Source organism: Morus notabilis, unplaced genomic scaffold (genome assembly GCF_000414095.1).
Source record: "Morus notabilis unplaced genomic scaffold, ASM41409v2 Scaffold329, whole genome shotgun sequence".
Lineage (NCBI taxonomy): Eukaryota > Viridiplantae > Streptophyta > Magnoliopsida > Rosales > Moraceae > Morus > Morus notabilis.
The window spans coordinates 1,622,419-1,636,814 of NW_010358084.1; the positions used below are offsets into that span (position 1 = coordinate 1,622,419).

Sequence of the window (14,396 nt, forward strand, 5' to 3'; positions counted from 1 at the left end):
GAATTAAATTGGAGAGTAGTTTTTTTTTTTTTTTCTGTTTTTTACAGTTGAAGAAAAGGAGAGTAATTATGAGGCTAAAAAGAGAGTTATTATTATTGTTGTCACACAGCAACAGTCTGAGATGGGTAATGGGTTAAATAGAAACAAAAGAGTAGTACTGAAAACTGAAAACTGAAAAGAAAGAAAAAAGAAAATGAGAGTGGTTTCTGAGCTTATGAGAAGGGTGGGGTTTATCGAGGCACGTCTTTTATTTGTGCTGCATGGGTAATATGTAAAGTGGGTACTAAAAGAACAACGACAACAACAATAAAAAATGACAAATGGTAAATGGTAAAAGACGGCTGTGAAAAAGGCCTGGCTACTGCAAAACATAAGTCTGCAAGAACCCATTTGGCAAAGTTTGAGGCTTTTGGATTTCATCGAATTTTGGTGGGATTTTTCAGATCTTTGGAGGGTTTTCTCTGCCTTTTTGTTTTGTTTTTAAATTCTTTTGGGTTTTTTTTTTTTTTCTCTTTTTTTGTTTTTGGGTTTTTGAATTTTTGGGTGTTTGGAGAGAGAGGTGTTGTTGCAGGAGGGCAGACTGCAGAGAGGGAAGGAGCGAAAAGCACGATGGGGAAGTACTCAGACCGCACGTGACCGCTGCGTAGGAAAGAGGGAAAACATAATTTTGGTTTTAGAGAGAGAGAGACAGAGAAACAGAGAGGAATGGACGACTTAGCCCTGATTTTGAGAATAACTCGGTTAATTATTATTATTATTATTATTATTATTATTTCACATGAGAATGAATTGCCTTGGCCAGCAAATCCTTTTTCACCTTTTTGTCTTCTCTAGTAGAAAAGAATAACAACAAAAGTGGCCAACTGGGGGTGTTTTGAATTCGCTTGTTAATCAAATTGAGAAAAAGGAGTCCATTTAAGAATCCAACAGGGAGAGAATAATGAGAATTATATATATATATATATATTTGACTGAAATGTAATAACAATATTTAAATTTTGGATCCATATTAGTAGAAGAACTACAATGAAAGAAAAGTCAAAACATTCATAATTTTGTCAGCAATTGAGTTCGAAGTAGTGAGGGGGCATTAGTTACACAATTTTTAAAGATTATTTGCCATCTCTTTTTTTTTTTTTTGAAATTCTAAGGTAGGATACCGAAAAAAATTACTAGAAAGAGTTAAAAGAATTAACGGATTAAGACATAATAAATATAAACGGTATAATCAGCAAGAAGAAATTTTTTCCTACTCAATTAGAAAGGATTTTTTTTTCTTTTACAATTGTATTTCAGTAGTTTTCCAATGATCTAATCTGTGAGTGTTTAGATTAAAAAATTTACTACGCGTGATAAAAGAAATTATTCCTACTCATAGTTCAGATTGTGAAAAACTAATCTTAGTTAAAACAATAATTTCTACCAACAGGCTAAAACAAAATAGCAGTTTCTACCGCAATTAAAAAAAAAAAAAAAATTTTGGAGAAATGGTACGTGGATATTGGGTTTAGGCTATATCAAGTTTGGGGCTTGTGTTGTAGTTCAAAGTCCATAACCTTTCTTTCAAGAAAGCCCAAATAATGTCATAAAAGGGAAAAATGGAACAATATGCTTTTTTTTTTGAATCTTGAAGAAGAATATTAATATTAAGAAACGTTTCATTCATAAATTTAAATTATAAGATTAAAATTATTTTTAATTTATATATATTTTTTATAAAAAAAATATTAGACAGAGAAACAGAGAGGAATGGACGACTTAGCCCTGATTTTGAGAATAACTCGGTTAATTATTTATTTATTTTTATTTTTTTCACATGAGAATGAATTGCCTTGGCCAGCAAATCCTTTTTCACCTTTTTGTCTTCTCTAGTAGAAAAGAATAACAACAAAAGTGGCCAACTGGGGGTGTTTTGAATTCGCTTGTTAATCAAATTGAGAAAAAGGAGTCCATTTAAGAATCCAACAGGGAGAGAATAATGAGAATTATATATATATATATATATTTGACTGAAATGTAATAACAATATTTAAATTTTGGATCCATATTAGTAGAAGAACTACAATGAAAGAAAAGTCAAAACATTCATAATTTTGTCAGCAATTGAGTTCGAAGTAGTGAGGGGGCATTAGTTACACAATTTTTAAAGATTATTTGCCATCTTTTTTTTATTTTTTTTGAAATTCTAAGGTAGGATACCGAAAAAAATTACTAGAAAGAGTTAAAAGAATTAACGGATTAAGGCATAATAAATATAAACAGTATAATCAGCAAGAAGACAATTTTTCCTACTCAATTAGAAAGGATTTTTTTTTTCTTTTACAATTGTATTTCAGTAGTTTTCCAATGATCTAATCTGTGAGTGTTTAGATTAAAAAATTTACTACGCGTGATAAAAGGAATTATTCCTACTCATAGTTCAGATTGTGAAAAACTAATCTTAGTTAAAACAATAATTTCTACCAACAGGCTAAAACAAAATAGCAGTTTCTACCGCAATTTAAAAAAAAAAAAAATTTTGGAGAAATGGTACGTGGATATTGGGTTTAGGCTATATCAAGTTTGGGGCTTGTGTTGTAGTTCAAAGTCCATAACCTTTCTTTCAAGAAAGCCCAAATAATGTCATAAAAGGGAAAAATGGAACAATATGCTTTTTTTTGTTTGAATCACGAAGAAGAATAGTAAGAGATGTTTGGTTCATAAATTTGAATTATGAGATTATAATTATTTTTAATTTACATATATTTTTTATGAAAAAAAATACTATAACGAATCATAAATAATAATTTAAATCATGATATAAATTATAAATTATGATTCGAATTATAATACGAGTCTGTTAAAGACACACAAGACCGAAGATTGATTTTATGGTTCGGTTTCCTGTGAAAGATGGATAAATAGGAATGGGAATAGTGCAACTTTGGTATCCAAAGTTGGACATTTTTTGTGCTCTGACATGAATTCACAGTGTCGCTGTCATTTCAACCCACACTTTCTTTTTATCTGCGGTCATTCATTCATCCCGATCATGATCAATCCTATGTCTCCACGTCAGCAATAACATGGCCCCACCACAACTGGACCCCAGGCCCCACTTGGGTTTGGTTCCGTACACGAGTGGAAAATCCACGCGCACCTTCGGCTTCGCTCGATCGGCTCGAGCATCGTGAAGCACGCACCACGAGGTGGGCCCACCTCTACCTGCGAAAGAAAAGTAATAAAAAAAGAGAGAATGGTGGGGTCGTTGGGGGTTGGTCAGAAGCGACATATCATTTCAGTCAGATGTATTGCTTGCATGCCGCTCTTTCCCAAAGTACCTACTGCCGCGTGAATTGAAGGATCAACTGTACCATTAGGTGTCGTTTGGGCTCACCTGGGCTGTGCACTTGTTCCACTCTCAAGGCCCAAATTTTAGAGTCCAATCCAGAGCCCGGTTATATTCTTTAGGGGGAAAAAAACATGAGTGCTTTCAAGTATACCAATACACTCTTTTGTATAGTTGTATAGATACAGGGATTAATTGTGTGCTCACACTCTAACCTAATCACACTTTCAGAATCTATTGAGATTATAAGTGAAATGATAATAACACTGACTCAAGATTTTGTCACCTAATATGTTTGGTTAGTAAATTCGTACCATGATTCGAATAATGGTTCGTTACATTATTTTTTCTCACAAAAAATACACGTAAACAGAAAATTATTCTGAATCATGAACCAAACATCCAATAAGTAAATTCAAAGTCACCTCATCTTAAACCATATTTAATAAGCTAATGACAAGTACGATTGCAGTCTCATTACAAATAAATGGGAATTGATCTCGAAATACGGTTACAAACATGATTTTCTTTGTAAATCTCTTTTCTACTAGCAACCTTGGTCAAAAAAAAAAAAAAAAAAAGAGACGTCAAAAGTACGATTTAGCTCTAAAATACGGCATTTAATAGGTGTCAATTGGGATAAGGTTTTTTATATCTAAACGTGCACTTATTTTCACTTTGCCCCTATTCATATGCAATAATCATTCTTCCCTCTTAGTCCTCCACATCCAGCTTTTCCGTCTATTTCTAGCAAGTAACAATAAAGGTATAACAAATAGGGTAACATCAGATGGTTAGATGATTTTAATAACAGTGAAGTGGGGGTTTTGGAGTTTAGGGGGGGGAAAAGGTGAAAATGAATACAAAGTACAAATAAGAGGGTAAGATTCCCTTTACAATGAATATATATATATATATATATATTTAAAAATATAAGAAGACAATCTTTTTCCTTACTAATTATCGTTTTGGTCACCTTCTCCACGACTTGTATTCTAATTTCTCCCTCTATCTCATTTCTTGTTACACATAAAGTCTCTTTTTATTTTTAATTAGCGCGTGATTAGGAAACAAAAATTTAGTGCTAACTGCAGAAGTTATTACAAAAATGTATTACTGACGGATAAGCAAAGTTCAATGATTGGGTTATTATACTAATTTTTTTTTTTTGTTCTTTTCATTCTTGCAGTGAAGTATAAGATTATTGTAATAACCCTTTTATTTTTCTTTTTAAATAGCCTAAACTGGTTTTGTTACGTGTTTGAAAGACCACAGAAATTAAAGGAGAAGGAAAAATATGATGAGTGAATCCGGATTGGATAATCACTTCTAATTTTTCTTTCTTGATCTTAACACTTTTTAGGCGAATTTGGCTAAAATAACCGAGTAAAAAAGTAAAATTAGAAAAATGACTTTTTAATTTTAATTTTATTTAAATAAATTCTTAATTATATAATTAATAGGTATTATTAACAGATGTGGCCTCCTTCCTGAGGCCAAATACCAAATTCGAGCTCTCTTCCTTCTCCTCCCTTCTTCGAGCCCTCACGAACGACCAAGAAGGACCCAAAATCCTCATCTTCCTCTCTCTCCCCCTTCAGAACCTCCAAGATCTCCTCTTCCCTTATGCTGGAGTTTCCAAATTTTGTTCTCCAAAAAGTTCTTCCAATAATTTCTTCTTCTTCAAAGCACTTAATCAAACAAAATATGACAAAAATTTCTTCAATCTTGCGGATCTAGAGCTTTGATAGCTGGGGAGAATGAATGTGAAGAAATCAAAAAAAGTTGCCATGACTGAGCACTTCGTGAGGGAGGAGAAACGAAGCTAGCTTCAGAGAGGGTTTTGGGTTTCTTTTTTTTTTTTTTTTTCGTTTTTCTTTCTTCTCAGAAAGTCATTTTGCAAGTAAAAATTTTTGAATTGTCATTTTATGAGTAAAGTTTTTCTATTAGATTATTTTTATAAAGGCCTCCCTTTTAAGTTGGCACATGATAAGGACATTTTGAATGTCGAACTAATGGATGAGTTCAAGAGAGCGAGAAAATATTAATAATCGCAATGGATTAATTAATAGATAATCATGACATTGAGGGTGACCGGCCATACGTTAACCAATTCAACTACTAGTCTAACTAGAGATGCCCTAAGGCCTTAAATTACTCAAAGAAATTGTACCCAGATTCTCATTCACCAGAAACAACTCAACAAGGTTTGAAATCTCTGAAAATATTCCCTTCTTTTAGTTGTTGAGCTGCCAAATTTCAAAAGTCACACGAAGCCCGTTTGAATTTCTTGATTGATTACTTCTCAAAGATTCTTGATCTTTTTCTCTTTATTCCCAAAGCTTAAATATTACAACACTGCTGTTTTAAAATTATTTTAAATTAAAAATATATTTTTACAACTTCTGTAGCTTAATGATTATGAAAAAAAAGATGATATATTATTTATTGGGTACAAATCAGAATAACATCTCAAATATCCCATTTTCTCATTATTTAGTGTCAAATACAACATTGCCATTACATTCACACTCGAGATGGTCTCAAGGTGCTCTTTTGATTTTAAAGAAATTTATAAATGTTAATATTGTAATGATAAAATGGAAAAAGTAAATAGATCAACTAATAGTAATTAAATGTAAAAATTTAACATATATGTATCAAATTTATCATCAAGTATTCATATATTAATTTAGCACCAGAAATAACATAAAATTATAGAATAATTTTCTTATTCAAATACTAAAATTTAATTTTGACACGTCAATTTAACATTTTATTGGAGATTCTCTAATCCTTAGTTGAGTAGTTCTCAAAGGTTCTTCTTGTAGTTCTCAAAGGTTCTTCTTTTTCTCTTTGTCCCCGAAGCTTAAACATTGTGCTCATAACTTGAAACCAATAATTCCATTCGTCCACGCTCTCTCTCTCTCTCTCTCTCTCTCTCTCTCTCTCTCTCTCTCTCTCTCTCGTGTGAACTAACAATCATCCTCTTCCACAAGCAAGTTTGCTTTACAACACATATATATTAAGTCTTACACGACTTTCAATACGTGTTGCACCACAGTCAAACTTTCGCCAAACCTTTGAAATGAGCAACCTCACTTTTGTTATGTTTATTCTTCTTCTTGAGCTTAGTTTTCATAACGTTTCTTTTTTCTTTCTATATAAAGAATGTTTTGTATGAATCATGCTGCAGAAACTTGATTATTGTTGCCCATTACTATACTAAGAGGCAATTAAGGTAGAGTTAGCAAACATAAAATTATCGATATCAAGGAAAAACAATCAAAATATTTTTGGTATGGCAATTGTAAGTAAGATATATTGTTCATCTTCTCAATTGGTGTTCATGGTAAGGAAGAGGCCTCATGTGGTAAATGGAGGAGGTTTTGTGGCGACAGATTGTAGCCAGAAGGTTGTTTTCAGGGTTGATGGCTGTGGAATTCTTGGCACAAAAGACGAGCTCATTCTGAGAGGTTCCGATGGAGAAGCATTGCTTCTCATTCGTCGAAAGGTATACCTAGATTATTTTCACATGCAAATTAGCTGGAAGAAAATTAAATTTTCAATTGTATATAGATATTTTTAAACATGACGTTTATCAAGGTTAAATTCTTTAATTAGTTTCATATTATTCGATTTTGATATAATTCTAACATAATCCAACATAATCCAACATAAAACGAGCAACGCCAATAAATTGTATTTTATAATTACAGAACCCCTCATGTGCATGTAAACATACATGCATACGTAAATCATAAGCATGTTCTAGGACTTTTGGTCGTCTATGCACATAGTGACGGAGTCAGTTTTTCACTTCAGGGGTGTACACTAAATTTTTTTTAACAAATTATCTTAGTGGGGGCATATAAGAAAATATATTTATTTTAGTAGAGACATATATTATTTCAGTGGATATTTAAATATACAATTTTAAAATTTTTAAAGGTAATCTTTTTTTCAAAAAAATTTGAGTGGGGGCAGGCTCCCGCTCATCTTCAAGTGGCTCCGCCACTATATGCACATAACATAGTGAACTGTACATGCGTCGAGGTATTGAGAATGCTTTAGATGTGAGGCAAAAATTCATGTAAATAATATGCATATAAGTAATCATGTTTTTGCTAATTTACACATATATATGCATGCAGGGAGCGATGGTTGAGGCCTTGAGCATTTACAGGACATGGAAGGGCTACACTTTTGACTACGAAGGAGCAGCAAAACTGGTTTTCAGCTTAAAAGAGCCCAAGTCATGTTTGGCAAGGAGCAATGCCATCAGAATCTGCGTGGAACCAAAGGAAAGAAAGAAGGATTGGGATTTTGAGATCAAGGGCTATTTCCCCGATCGCGATTGTAGCATCGTTGATTCTAGAGGCAATATTGTGGCACAGGTAATGCGTATATGCCATGTTTAGAATTGATCTCGTTTTTGTTTTTCACGTTTTTTGAGAAGAAAAAAATAAAAACGTTTCTAAAACGGCGTTTGACGCACTAAAGACAAAAAATGAAAATAAAAACGATTTTTTAGTTTAGTGTAAAATGAGAGAGAAATAAAAAACGACTTTTAATCATTTTTTATTTTTTGTTTTCATTTTCTCCTCTCTCGAGTAGGGAGAGAGAAATAGAGATATTAATGAGTTTTTTTTACATTAAAAACAATCTTTTAATAAAATTACTAAATATATTTTTAAAAATAATTTATGTCTGAAATTAAAAATATTTTTATTTTTATTTTCATATAAAAAATAAAATTATTTTTAAAATGAGTTCTGAACTCGCAGATTAATTCGGTCGCATTTCATGCTACGAGAAAAAAAAAATAGTTTTTAGCGAGAAAAACTTTAAAGTTATGTAATGATTGAATTTCATAGGTTGGAGCGAAGAAAGAGGTGGACGAGTTAATGGCAAGCAAGGATCTTTACCGTGTAGTGGTAAAACCTGGCATGGATCAAGCTTTTGTTTTCGGAGTCATTGCCACTTTAGACTACGTACATGGCGAATCCACTAGGTGCTAGTTAATTAGTGATCTCTTGATCATCCCAGTCCAATAATTGGGTTTAGTTAAAAATAATAATAATTAAGATGTAATTCGCTAATCATGCTTGTATCTTTCCTTCCTAAGCTTGTAATCATTGATTTAATTAGTGGATAGGATAGCTTAATATTCTCTAGCTCCTACAGTAAGCTTTTGCGGATTAAGATGCTTAAAGTGTAATTGGTTTTCTCTTTTTATGACTTTTAATGTATTCTTATTCTTCAAGACTTTTTCATTATGATTCGTGATTAATATATAATTTGGAAAGGGAAAAAAATAATTAATAGTGAGCACTTAACATGATTTTAATTGTGGCATATTAGTATCTTTGTTTTCATTAATGGAGCATCACTTGCTAGCTAATTGCTAGCTCAACCTATAACAATAACCCATATGTGTTTTATATTCGCCTTTGCTCTGAATTTAATTCAAGCAAAACAAATAAAGATTATTAAGAAAAGTATATGATTTATCATATTGTGCATATCTATTTGTCATTCTAAATTATTGGATGTCTTTGTGGGCTCTTTTTTACTATTTATTAATTGAATATCAATTATTTAGTTTTTAGTGGAATGAAATAAATAATAGTTTTTATCATTTTGAGTGGTATTTTGATTTTTTCCGTATAAGAGACATAACTCATAAAAGAAAGGGTAAATTTCGACCTCGTTCGTTTCGTTGATTCGAGTTTAGAATTCGAGTTGAGATGTGATTTTATGTGAGAGCTTTTTACTGTAGTAAAAAAATTAGATATGACTGTTTGTGAGAGTTTTTTACTGTAATAAAACTCAAATTCTAAACTCGAATCAACGAAACGAACGAGGCATTTTTCATTCTTACTTCTAATTTGTTTGTCACGAACAATTTAACACTCTCAATTACCAACCACAAACTAGTGAGAGATCAAATGGTATATTTGATTTTCGGTTAAAAAAAAAAATGGTATATCCGAACAGAGCTTACGATTTAACAGAGGAAAGAAAAATCTATCTTTGATTAATATGAGGTAAATAATAATATTATTATTATACAGAGAAACAGAAACGAGGAACAAAAATGAAAATTCTTAACCCCAAGAAAAAGAAAAAATTAATAAATAATAATAATAATAAAAATATTCGGTCAAGCACAAGCGCAGGGATTATCGACGATGACGATCTCTTCATCAGCAGCCCTAAAGAAGAAATAACCGACGGATAACCCCAAAACGACGGCGACCAAAACGCCGCCGTTGAACGACATGACGGCCAGCATCAGGAGGTATCCGATCGCCGAGTTGATCCCGAACATCACGGCCGACGCGATTCGTGCCGGACCGAAACCTCGCCGGCCGCCAAGCTTAAAAAGGAGCGGCGCGTCGATCGACGGCGGAGATCGATCGGCGGCGAGGGAGGCTTTGAATCTGATCCGTCTATCCTCCAGGTACTGGTGGAAAGCCGAGACGAGGAAACAGGCTAGTAAGGTGAGGAGATAACTCGTCCATGAATCGGTCTTCCATGAGTCGATGAGGAGAGTCACGGCCTTGCTCCAGTATAAGGTCATGTGCATCATTTTCGATCGGATTTTGAGATCGTGAATTATCAGAGACTGGGGAAAGATGGGATTTTGATTTTCTCTCTCTCTCTCTTTTTTTTTTTTTTTTTTTTTTTTTTGGAGAGTAGAAAAGGAAAGAAAGAGCGACAAAGATAACGTGAAGAAAGGAAGACAAAACTTGAAATTTTCTGCGTTTTTGATCCAATCCAGTTATTATTAATTATTGGGTTTCTACAATGGTAATAATGTGACGTTTACAACGTCCAATTAGACTGCGCTTCGGAGTCTTTATCCAATTAGGCAAAGTATTCTTACACCTAATCTGTTTCTTTATTTTATTTTTCCCTGGACATAAAAAAAAAAAATAATAATAAAAAAAAATAAATAAAACCTGACGAGACTTTCCAAGGGAAGTCTTCAAGGTTGCCTTGTTATGCTTTTTTTTTCTTTTTTTTTTTTAAGGACATACATTGTTATGTTAATTAAGCTAAGTACTATATTATATTCAAGCAAAAAAAATTAAGCTTACAAACATGTGAACTATAGCCATCATGTTTCATGGTTTAATCGGAACTTTTTTAGATGTAGTTTGAATAGAAAATTTAAACAAAATTAATATTTTTTTATGAGAAAATACACTGTAATAAAAAGATTTAAACTCTTATGAACTAAAGGCACCTTATTAATTATTGATGATTGTGGTCAGGCTGTACTTTGGCCGAGCAGTAACATGTCGATCTTTAACTTATTAATAATAAATAAAAAATTTATGTGAGAGGTTATAAAACTTCATAGTAATTGTAATTGTAATAATAAACGTAAATTATGTGAGAGGGTATGGAAAAAGAAATACTCCACCGTTTAAGATAGATTAGAAGATTGAAACTCATTCGAATATATTCTCCTTTTATTCTTTATATTGAGTATTGACGGACCCTCTTTAGAGAAACAAACTCTTAAAAAGATTTTATACTAATACAACTTAGCACGGAAATTCTGAAGCTGTACTCATTTTTGATTAACTAGGCCGTTGCAGAGCATCTAGCAAAAATAGCAGTGTCTTTGGCTTAAAAGATTCTGAAAACGTGCAAAAAAGGGTTATTTCCCCGGAACTCAAATTAGTAAAGAGCTAATTTTATCAGGTTAAAAGGATAAAATATGCACTATCCAACGTCGAAAACATGTACGGGGTGTTAAGAAACTAAACAGAAATATTATCTCCATGAATACCTAGATGGAAAAGTTGAATGCGCAAAAAAAGTGATAAGAAATTCCTCTAGATGAAGAAGCATCAAATTAGTATTCACAATTGTCAAGAGGGAAAAAATTAGAGAGAGTTCAGCAACCATCTACAACCAACATCCAACAAGCACAAGCGTTCAAAAGTTTTTTTAAAGAAGTATCCCCTCTTTCAAACCAGACAAAAAACTTTTATTTCGTATTAATAATATAAAACATGTCGATAATCAGTATTGCTGATAAGGGTTGAGAAAAACGGTTTCAAAAGTTTCTATTTCGTGTTAATAACATAAAAACATGTTGTATAGATCATCGAGCAAAAACATTTTTTTTTCTATGAAAAAATAGAGCCGCAAGACAATGTACAGTGTCCATAATCAGTTTCAAGTCAATACTTCACAACAAAGGAGCAATTTCCTCTTATAGCCTCTCTGAAACCATCTATACAATACGGTGAGAAATCATCAATAGTCACTTCGCTAGTGACCCGAGTGAAACAGCGCCCATTGATGTGCTTACCCTGAAGGAGAGGAATATTACATAGATGATTATGAGACCAACTCCTAACATCTTGTTGGGTCGCATATCATTCTTCGGTAGCACAACGAGTGCCCAAATGAGCCCCAACATGAGAAATCCCATTGTATAAAACAAGCTACCATCTCTAGGAACTATGTATGATTCCGGTCTCTTTGTCCAGGCCCCAAGCAGCATTGAGATCCCTAGACCAACTAGAGTGTTGAACATAGGACCAGCATAGCAACCTGACATTGCTATCTGCACACCGTCTCCTCCATTTATTGCAAGTGCCGTATTCGACAATAAATCACCCATCGAGTTTCCCCATGCCAACACAGTCAATCCAAGGATTGAAGGGTTAATCCCGAAAATTTCACCTAAAGCCACCAGCAAAGCGACAAGCTCATTAGCAACGATGTAGAACCAGACAATACTCATAAAGAATCCACCAAAAACCCATGGAAGTAAAAACTTGCGTGGTGGCTGACCAGCTCTAGTGTATAGATACGCAAGCACGCCGAATACGCCACCCAAAACAATGCCAATGAAATATGCAATTTCTGCACTCAGATTTCCAATGTTTTCTTGGGTGTTCCATAAGAAAGCCAGAAGGATGGGTGCTAATGAAGCACTAGCAACCGCATATGGTTTTGACCACCGCTCCTCCTCAACAATAGGAATAGTTAGTCGTCTGGGGATCGTCAATGGCATCTCCAGCAACAACAATAATTTTGAACAAGAAAAGGAGTTCCGATTTACAGTTTCTTCCTCATCATTCCAACCCCACAAATTCCTATCTGGATTAACCCTCATAGACTGGTTTGAATAAATTGCGACATTTGAAGCCCACATCCACTGGGGTAACTTATTTGGAAGACGTGGTACATCGGTTTCATCCTCAGTTTCAAGTAGCGAAGCATACACAGAATCATCCTCCTCACTTCCCTCAGAAAATATACTTCCTCTAACAGGAAGCAACGGCGTTACAGCATCCAACCTCAATTTCCTGGCGTGTTTCCTCAAAAGCTCATTAGCAGCAACAGCAAATGCATAAACCACATAAATGGAAGCAAATGTTATCGCGCCCCCAACAGAAACTTCACCAACCATCAAGATAATCGCAAGCGACACAATTGTACAAAAAAAGAAACAAATGTCTCTAATGAAGCATCTCTTATCAATTTGAAAACCCTTATCTGCCACACACAGAGATATAGTACCCACAACAATACAAGTAACAAAAACAGCTCCACCCAAGACACTATTAAGACCCACCTCGCCGGCATCCTTTCCAACAAAAGCTGCAATACTTGCAAACACATCGGGAGCTCCATTCCCTAGTGGAAGCAGAGAAACTCCGGCCACTGTCGCCGGCAACTTGAGCAGAGTCGAGAGCTTCTCCAAGGAACAACAAAAGTAGTCCGCCGCAGTATTGCCCAACAGATAGAACAGTGCAGCCATCCAAATTACTAACACTACATATCCCAAAAGGCTAACTTTTTTGCAATCACAGTAAAAGAAAGGAATGTAATTGAAGAAACCACCTGAACTACACTCGGGATGAGCCTTCAAATACTCACAGTGGCTGTTATAACCCTCATGTTTGTACAAGCCAGCACACGATTTGGGATCATCTAGGGCTAAATCACTGGTATTTGATGCACTATTCGAAACAGTTTCGGCAATTCTTCGGCGAATACCCTCAATCCGACCACCATGATCGCGTAAACCCGATCGTCTGTAGCTCAATTGAAAAGGAAATGCCGAACTCGAATTCATCACAAAGCGATTCATCTTGAAACTATCTTGATTATAGAACAAGAAAAACAACGCCAGAGCACAAATTCCATTGAAAGCCCCACGAAATCGGAGGTTTCTCGCACCGGAAATCGCCATTACAATTCAATCAAAGTAATCGAGGGTTTCAAATTCTGAGATTGAAACCCTAATTAATGGAGAACTAGGAGAACAAAACGGAGGCTTTAATTCCTATTGCTCAAAGCAATATTTGAAAAACGACAACCGACACACAAAAGGGTTCACGAGGTTTTGATCATATAAAGCCAAATTCAATCAAGAAAAATATTATCCATCGGAGTTCTGCAAGTACCTTGTAGAGAAAGAGGAGCAGCTTCTCAGCAGCTTCTTTGGATTTGGATTATTTATGATCTTCAAGAATGTCGTACAATCATAAGATTCATAACTCACGCGTAAGAATTGGTAGAGTTTTTTTTTTTTTTTTTAAGGAAAAATATTTTTTGCCAATGCGAAAAATCTCTCTTTTTGGTTTTTCCCAACCAAATTGTCAATGGTTTTTGGTTTGGGTTGAACAAGTGTGTATTTATCTTTTCCAACCTTCATCAGCAAAGTAAACAGAAACAAACAAGAGGGGGAAAAGAAAAACTAATTACCCATCATGTTCGGTGTCGTTTTTGTTTGTGAAGCTTTTCGCTGTCCTTGTTATTATTGTATGTCGTTTTCTGTTGTTGTCCTTTCATTCATTTCTAATTTCTGTAGTGTCAGTTTCTAATTTCGTATCGTTTCCTTCATTTCTCGTGATTTCTTTTGTGCTGCCAATCCATTTTCCTGTCGTTTTTTAGTGTTGTTATTTATTCATTTCATGTCGTTTTATACGTTCTTGTCCTTTTATTGAAGAAAAATCCTAAATCGGCCATGGTACTTTATTATGACTTCAAAACGAATGAAAAATCGACACGAAATTAGAAAGATTTT

At 34.0% G+C, this 14,396-nt stretch overlaps 3 protein-coding genes across 3 annotated transcripts; 1 reads left to right on the forward strand and 2 right to left on the reverse strand.

The window, feature by feature from the left end:
- Positions 1-6,540: 6,540 nt before the first annotated feature.
- LOC21410027 (protein LURP-one-related 6) lies at positions 6,541-8,390 on the forward strand. The gene is made up of 3 exons (XM_010091871.2): positions 6,541-6,842; positions 7,483-7,725; positions 8,206-8,390. The coding sequence occupies exons 1-3, from the start codon at positions 6,630-6,632 to the stop codon at positions 8,347-8,349; spliced, it is 600 nt and encodes a 199-aa protein (XP_010090173.1). The 5' UTR covers positions 6,541-6,629; the 3' UTR covers positions 8,350-8,390.
- A 1,058-nt stretch (positions 8,391-9,448) lies between these two features.
- On the reverse strand, positions 9,449-10,176 carry LOC21410028 (copper transporter 5.1). The gene has a single exon (XM_010091872.2). It carries the CDS (start codon positions 9,921-9,923, stop codon positions 9,495-9,497), a length of 429 nt encoding a protein of 142 aa, XP_010090174.1. The 5' UTR covers positions 9,924-10,176; the 3' UTR covers positions 9,449-9,494.
- A 1,280-nt stretch (positions 10,177-11,456) lies between these two features.
- Positions 11,457-13,948, reverse strand: LOC21410029 (cation/calcium exchanger 4). The gene has a single exon (XM_010091873.2). The coding sequence runs from the start codon at positions 13,557-13,559 to the stop codon at positions 11,616-11,618; it is 1,944 nt and encodes a 647-aa protein (XP_010090175.1). The 5' UTR covers positions 13,560-13,948; the 3' UTR covers positions 11,457-11,615.
- Positions 13,949-14,396: the final 448 nt, after the last annotated feature.

What these genes read in the sequence shown, in the direction of transcription:
- LOC21410027 (XM_010091871.2), top strand. Translation starts at nt 6,630, where the DNA reads ATGGCAATTGTAAGTAAGATATATTGTTCATCTTCTCAATTGGTGTTC. An exon ending in TGCTTCTCATTCGTCGAAAG is followed by an intron (nt 6,843 to 7,482) that starts GTATACCTAGAT and finishes ATATGCATGCAG; the next exon opens with GGAGCGATGGTTGAGGCCTT. An exon ending in GAGGCAATATTGTGGCACAG is followed by an intron (nt 7,726 to 8,205) that starts GTAATGCGTATA and finishes TGAATTTCATAG; the next exon opens with GTTGGAGCGAAGAAAGAGGT.
- LOC21410028 (XM_010091872.2), bottom strand. Translation starts at nt 9,923, where the DNA reads ATGATGCACATGACCTTATACTGGAGCAAGGCCGTGACTCTCCTCATC.
- LOC21410029 (XM_010091873.2), bottom strand. Translation starts at nt 13,559, where the DNA reads ATGGCGATTTCCGGTGCGAGAAACCTCCGATTTCGTGGGGCTTTCAAT.